At 58.3% G+C, this 6,928-nt stretch overlaps 2 protein-coding genes across 2 annotated transcripts; one reads left to right on the forward strand and one right to left on the reverse strand.

The window, feature by feature from the left end:
* Positions 1-613: 613 nt before the first annotated feature.
* CPAR01_08194 (endonuclease/Exonuclease/phosphatase) lies at positions 614-4,368 on the forward strand (the record flags this gene model as incomplete). Its single annotated transcript, XM_060492462.1, has 4 exons — positions 614-655; positions 703-3,268; positions 3,315-4,239; positions 4,290-4,368. The coding sequence occupies 4 exons, from the start codon at positions 614-616 to the stop codon at positions 4,366-4,368; spliced, it is 3,612 nt and encodes a 1,203-aa protein (XP_060348832.1).
* A 1,149-nt stretch (positions 4,369-5,517) lies between these two features.
* CPAR01_08195 (ornithine decarboxylase) lies at positions 5,518-6,928 on the reverse strand (the record flags this gene model as incomplete). Its single annotated transcript, XM_060492463.1, has 2 exons — positions 5,518-6,584; positions 6,634-6,928. 2 exons carry the CDS (start codon positions 6,926-6,928, stop codon positions 5,518-5,520), a joined length of 1,362 nt encoding a protein of 453 aa, XP_060348833.1.

Here is a 6,928-nt window from a genome sequence, read left to right on the forward strand (position 1 = left end):
CTGCCCTGCCTCATCTCGGAGAGCGGTACTTCCCTCCATCCCCCAGACTGGTGCGCCAACCCAGGTACCGGCGAATCAGGTACACCATCCACACACTGCCGTCCCAGCAAAACGGCTACGCAGTACGAAGTACCTTACGGAGGGAATCTTATTGCTCCAAGGGGCCATTGCAATGCCACTTCGTCGTCAATCACAACCTCCCGCACCTTGCCTACTGCCACTGCTCCAGAAAAACACCCGAAGCTTGCTTTCCCTCTCACCTCTCACGCGCCCATCGTGACGGCAACCTGGCCATGCTCCCCTTCGCATCTCGCTAGCTTCGAAACGTCCGCCCAGCATCATTATGCTCCTCAGCCCTCTTGCACGGCCGTCCATCCCACTTGTCAGAATCTCTCCGACTACACGCGCGCAACAAACTCTCGCTCTCACGCCCGCTTACGCATCCTTGCGACGACACTCGACGACCTCGTTAATCCACGACCACCAACCTACCCTGCTTGGCTAAGCCGGCGACAGACCACACGCCGTTGGAGGGCTCATGACGATACACTTGCAGCCGTGGGTGTAATGGGTATCGGCACCCTGGGCTCCCGCTGTCGTTTCTGCTACAACCATGGCTCCTCCCACTCAGAATGGGCCTGATGGCTCATCACTTGTACGACGCCCTGTCTTATGTCTTTTTACAACGCTGACCATACGCAGAAACCCGTCTCGTCGCTGAGAGCCAAGTTCGAGAACATGAACAAGAACGGCGAATCTGCCGCCGCGCCTGGCCCCTCCCCGCCCCGAACCATCTCTCCGGCCCCGAAGCCAGAGTTCCTTCGAGATGCGAAAGCCTCCTCCGAAAGCCTTCAGAGCCTCCCAATTCCCCCGAGACCCCGCGAGCGCGCGAGCATCTCGGCACCGTCACTCCCGCCTCCTCTTCACGAGCCCGTCCCTCGCTCACCCGGCCGCTCCCTCGGTGTCCCTCCCACCTTGAAACCGGAGCCCGTCAAGGCTCCTTCGGTCCTGATAGAACCGCCTCAGTCACCGCCAAAGAACTCCATCTCGAGGTTCTCCATCGCCGAGGCACCGGCCTTCTTAAACGCCGCCGACTCCGGCTCTTCCACCCCCACCACGCCAACCACTTCGCGAGCCTTCAAGATCCCAAGCAGGCCGCACACCCCTTCGCTCGATCCGCGACGTTCACCGAGGTTGTCTGCCTCACAGCCGCCTTCACCACCGCCGCCGAGACGATCTGGCGAGATACGGAGGGACCACAAGCCCGCCGTGCCCCCGCCAATCAACCGTGCCGAAAAGCCGTCGATGCGAGACCAGCCCAAGGCTCCCTACTACGCAGATCACCAAATCGGAGCTGCTGAAATCAGGGGCAAGCTCAGGGAAGAGACGTCTCCCTTTAGCAGCCCGCCTGGAAGCCCCGATAGTATCCACGAACCGGCCCCTCCAACTCTCCCCACCAGGCCAAAGGCGCTCGCAACGCTGACGGAACCACCGCCGCCCCAGAGAGGCAGACCGATAGATGTTGGGTTCGCGCCGCCCCCCGTTCACCATTCCATCATGACCAAGAGGAACCAGCGGGAGCAGGAGACGAATGGATTCATCAGGGGTCAGATCACTCCGCAGATTACGGGTGACCGGCCTAATGTACCCGCTCTTCCCGCGAGACCGCAGACCGTTGCGGAGCCTCCGCCGCGGCCGCCCGTCACGATGAAACCGCCTCCGCGGCCTCCAAGAGCGGGCGGCATCAACACCCACGTTGCCAGCCACTCCGTCAGTCATTCGGTCGACTTCCAGCCCCCGCCTAAGCGAATCGTCTCGACCCCGACAACAACACATCTTCCGCCGCCATCACGGCTACCGGGGCGTGCGAATACAGTCACGGACCGGACGTCACCGCGTCCGCCGCCTCCTCAACCACCTCAGCCAGTTCAACATGTTCAGCATGTACAGCCTGCGCAGCCTCCACCACCACCCGAGCCGACTGTGTCTCTTATTCCTTCCAGCAATACGTCTAAGGTCGAGATCAACGGCAACATACCAAACTTCCCGGACCCCGCAAACGTCAACCGACGACCGCCCTACATCAAACACGGCATGCACGAAATCCAGACCAAGTACGATCCGAGAACGTTCGACGTGTGCGGCGATCTCATCTGTACGACTGGCCACCTGACACGAGTGTGGAACCTCCGAGACGGCGAGCTGTTGATGAGTTTTGCTCACGGCGAAGGTATCAAGGCCACGACGGTGGCTTTCAAACCCGGCTTGAATGTGGACGAGGAAGGAAAGAGACTGTGGATTGGAAACAATTTTGGCGAGCTGATGGAAGCCGACATTGCAACGCAAAGCGTGGTCGCGAATAAGCCAGGGGCTCACGGCCGGCACGAGGTTGTCAAGATTTACCGCCACTTCAACGAGATGTGGTCGTTGGATGAGAATGGCGGCTTGCTCGTCTGGGCCCCGGATGAAGAGACTGGAACGCCAAATCTGACCAATAACGCGCACCAGGCATTCCGCCTTCCCAAAGGCCATTCATTCTCCGTGGTTGTCGGTGACGAGCTGTGGCATGCGACCGGCAAAGAGATCCGCGTCTTTGCGCCATCGTCAGACGGACAAACCCAATTCCAAGTGTTGGTCCGCGCTCTGGCCCAGGACACGGCGGGCGAGGTCACCTCGGGAACGCAAGTGCGGTCACAGCCGAACAAGGTATTCTTTGGCCACGCCGATGGCAAGGTATCCATCTACAACACGCAGGACTTTTCGTGTCTGGGCCTCGTCAACTTGAGTTCGTGGAAGATCAACACTCTCGCGGGGGTGGGCGATCACCTCTGGGCAGGGTTCAACACGGGCAAGATTGGTGTCTATGACATGGAGCCCACGCCCTGGGCACAAAAGAAGGACTGGCAGGCGCACGAGAAGAACCCCGTCGTGAAGCTCGTCTCGGATGCATCGAGTTGTTACAGGCTGGATCGCCACCAGGTCATCTCTCTCGGTGCCGACAACATGCTCCGCGTTTGGGACGGCCTGCTGCAGGACGATTGGCACGAAGCGGAGATGAAGGCCATGGACACACAGTACTGCGAGTTCCAAGATCTCAAGGTGCTGTGCATGACGTGGAATGCGGGTGCTTCAACACCCCACAGCCTGCGATACGCACAAGAAGATGCCGAGTTCATCAAGAGCCTGCTCACGTCCAACAGTTCGCCAGATATTTTAATCTTTGGGTTCCAGGAGCTCGTGGACCTGGAAGACAAAACCGCAACAGCTAGTAGGTCCTTCCGTTCTCAATTCAAAAACCAAGCTAACAGTAAAAGAACGCTTCCTCAAGGTGAAGAAGAAGGAGGGCTCGGACCAGGAGCGCATGAGCCATCAGTATCGCGACTGGAGAGACTTTCTCCTCAAGAGCCTCGACGACTACATGCCTCCGGACTGTCTGTATCACCTGCTCCACACCGCCACGCTGGTTGGGCTGTTCACCTGCATCTTTGTCAAGTCGACGCTTAGAGATCGGATCCAGAACCTCAGCGCGGCAGAAGTCAAGCGAGGTATGGGAGGTCTTCATGGCAACAAGGGCGCAATCGTCGTGCGGTTCATGGTGGATGACTCGTCCATGTGCTTCATCAACTGTCACTTGGCAGCGGGTCAGTCGCAGGCCAATAGTCGCCACAACGACATCGCCGCCATTCTCGAGGCACAAATCCTGCCGCCCGAGCGAGACCCTAGCGCTCGCCTCGACAGCTATGTCGGCGGCGGAGACGGCACCATGATCCTGGACCACGAGCTGTGCCTGCTCAACGGCGATCTGAACTATCGCATCGACACCATGTCGCGCGACACGGTCGTCATCGCAGTGAAGCAGAACAACCTCGCCAAGCTTCTCGAGCGAGACCAGCTTCTAGTGGCCAGGCGGCGCAACCCTGCCTTCAAGCTCCGCGCGTTTGAAGAGATGCCCATTACATTTGCCCCGACGTACAAGTACGACGTCGGAACGGACAACTACGACACGAGCGAGAAGAAGCGTTCCCCCGCGTGGTGCGATCGGCTGCTCTACCGCGGTGGTGGCAGGATCAAGCAGGTGGACTACAAACGACACGAAGTGCGCGTCTCTGACCATCGACCTGTCACGGGCAGATTCAAGTTTACGGTCAAGAAGATCCAGCCCAAGGCGCGGGCGATGGCGTGGATGGACTGCCAGCAGAGATTCGAGGACCTCAAATGGACCGAGGTCGACAATGACAAGTGAGTGACGCTGGATTTGGGAGGGTGAATTTCGTGCTGACTAGACCTAGGATGGCATACCTGACGAATGTCATTGGCTATGACGAAGCCACGGCGCGAAGCATCATCCGTCCTGAAGCGGCCGCGTGAGCAGCTCGAGTCTTTCGACTTTGACGCCATCAGCGTTTCCGGGAGAGAGATGTGTAACCGGACCACACGACGTACAGACGACTACTCTCGGCCAAGGAGGGTTAATTAGATGACGGGATCAGCATGAAGTCGGATGAAGCACCAGGTTCATGAATGGCGGGATGGCCTTGGCAGGCATTTTTAACGTAACGAATTGGCCAGGAGGCCGGAAAAGGGGAATCACGAAAGGAGCGGATGGATCGCATGATGCAAAACCAAAAACACACTCTTGAAGCGTCCCACGACTTTTTTTTTCATTTTGGCATTTAATGGCGCAGCTTAGACAGAGAGAGAGCAAGAGAAGCTTTTTGAGGTTTGCACCCATCACGATACGACGTAGGCATTCATGGAGCCATCTTGCAAAAGCGTAGCGTGTGCTGGCCACCGAGTAGATAGGGGGAAGCGGAAGAGGGGGTGAACGGGTGACGGGCGACGGGCTTCGAATCAGGTAAAAGCGGTAATGAGAGAAAAGGATGAATCCAAGATTTCGTATGCACGAGTGTTGTTGGCGAGGTAGATTGTTGACGTTGACTGTTGATGTTGCGGACTGACGTTTAGCCAAGACTTTTGGGGGCCGTAACTCCCTGACCCCCATCCCGCCATGCATAGTTAGACCCAGATCACTGGCTGCGGCCTGCGGCTAAAGGCTGCGAGTACAAGTGTTGCGAGGTGTTGCGTACCTTGCATGAGAGCTCGTCGTCTCGACGTCGGGGGTTACATGAGTGCTGCTGGCCGTTGGGCGTGACGGCAACGAGTCAGGGGGTTTTTCGGGTTGTGTTGCCGGTCACGACGTTTAATCTCGGCGATGCACTGACTGGTGAGACCGACACACATGGCATAGAGACGAGTAGCTGGCAACGATTTTGGCCCGTGATCAAAAAAAAAACTGTATTGTTCCCAAGCATGTTTTCTATCGAAGCTGACAGGCGAAGTGAATGACTACATTTCTACAATGCGTGCTGTTGGGCCGGAGTTTCTTTTTTGTTGTTTCTCCAAGTCTATGTTTTTTTGTTTTTTTTTCTGGATTCCATCTTCTCTTTTTTCCCATTTCCTAGTCTCGAATTCAAAGCGAAGTAGACGACAAACACTCTCAGGCAACGTCAACGGACCCTACATGTTGAGCAGGGCCTTGGCGCCGGGCTCACTGCAGACGTACAAAACGTCGTGCGAGTCGGGGAAGCCGTTGAACTTTGTGGCGGAGCATTTGGTGTAGGCGCCCATGTCCTCAAAGTAGAGCCAGTCGCCGACGTCGAGCTCGTGCTCAAACGAGATCGTCTCGGTGATGCGGTCGATGCCGTCGCAGGTGGGGCCCCAGACGGAGTAGCGGATGCCCTCGCCGTCCGGGCAGGCGTTGGCGGCGCTGGTGTCGTACATTGTGACGGGGCCGGCGCGGAGGACCTTGGCGACGGGGTGCTGGTGGTCAAACATGATGCTGGAGAAGTTGCCGTAGAGGCCGTCGTTGACGTAGACCATGTAGCGCTTCTCGCCGAGGGACGGGTCGTCGACGGTGCGGCGGGCGATGATGTTGCAGGCAATGGTGAAGGCGGCCGAGACGTAGTAGCGGCCCGGCTCGGCAATGATGTTGACGTTGCTGCTGGCGGGGAAGTACTCGTCGAGGGCGCCGCGGAGGACGGCGGCCATGTCCTCGAAGGTGTCGCCGCAAAAGCCGCCGCCAATGTCGAGCGTCTTCATCTCGAAGCCGTAGGCGCGCGCTTGCTCAAAGACCTCGTAGGCGTCGTAGACGGCCTTGTAGAAGGCCATGGGGTCGGAAGCGCCGGAGCCGACGTGGAAGCTGACGCCGACGACATTGAGGCCGAGGTCCTTTGCGACGCCGAGGAGCTCGTTGGTGGCCTCCTTTGCGGCGCCGAACTTCATGCTCAGGCGGCACAGGCTCGACTCGTCGTCGGTCATGATGCGGAGGTACAGCTCGGCCTCGGGGAAGAGCTTGGCGATCTTGCGCAGCTCGTCGGCGTTGTCAAAGGTCATTTGCTTGACGCCCATGGCCTTGACGTGGCGGACGTACGAGTTGGTCTTGCAGGGCTGGGCGTAGATGATGCGCTCCGGGGCGGTGCCCATGCTGAGGACCTGGTCAATCTCCGTCTTGGAGGCGCAGTCGAAGCCGGTGCCGAGGGCAGCGAGGAGCTGCAGGACCTTGGGGTCGGGGTTGCACTTGACGGCTGCGTGGGTTAGTGAGGAACGTCTCGGGGAGGATGCCAGGGGACTCACCATAAAAGGGCTTGACGCGGGGCAGGTTGAGCTTCCAGCGCATGTGCTGGCGGTAGACCTCGCCGAGATCACCGACGAAGAAGGTGTCTTCGTCGCCTGGTTCACAAATCTCATGGTCGATGCTCTCGACACGCTGGCGGAGAGCATCGCCAATCAGCTGCTTGGGGTTGATCACTCCATGTTTGACGGGGTGATCGGCAAAGTGCGATGTTTTGAGGATCGGTTGGTGGTAGGTACTAGCATAATTGATAGTAGCTGGTGCAAAGTGCTCGATCGCGGCTGTTGCCATAACCAT

The sequence above is a fragment of the Colletotrichum paranaense genome, assembly GCF_030867605.1.
Source record: "Colletotrichum paranaense strain IMI 384185 chromosome Unknown Scaffold_6.1, whole genome shotgun sequence".
Classification (NCBI taxonomy): Eukaryota; Fungi; Ascomycota; class Sordariomycetes; order Glomerellales; family Glomerellaceae; genus Colletotrichum; species Colletotrichum paranaense.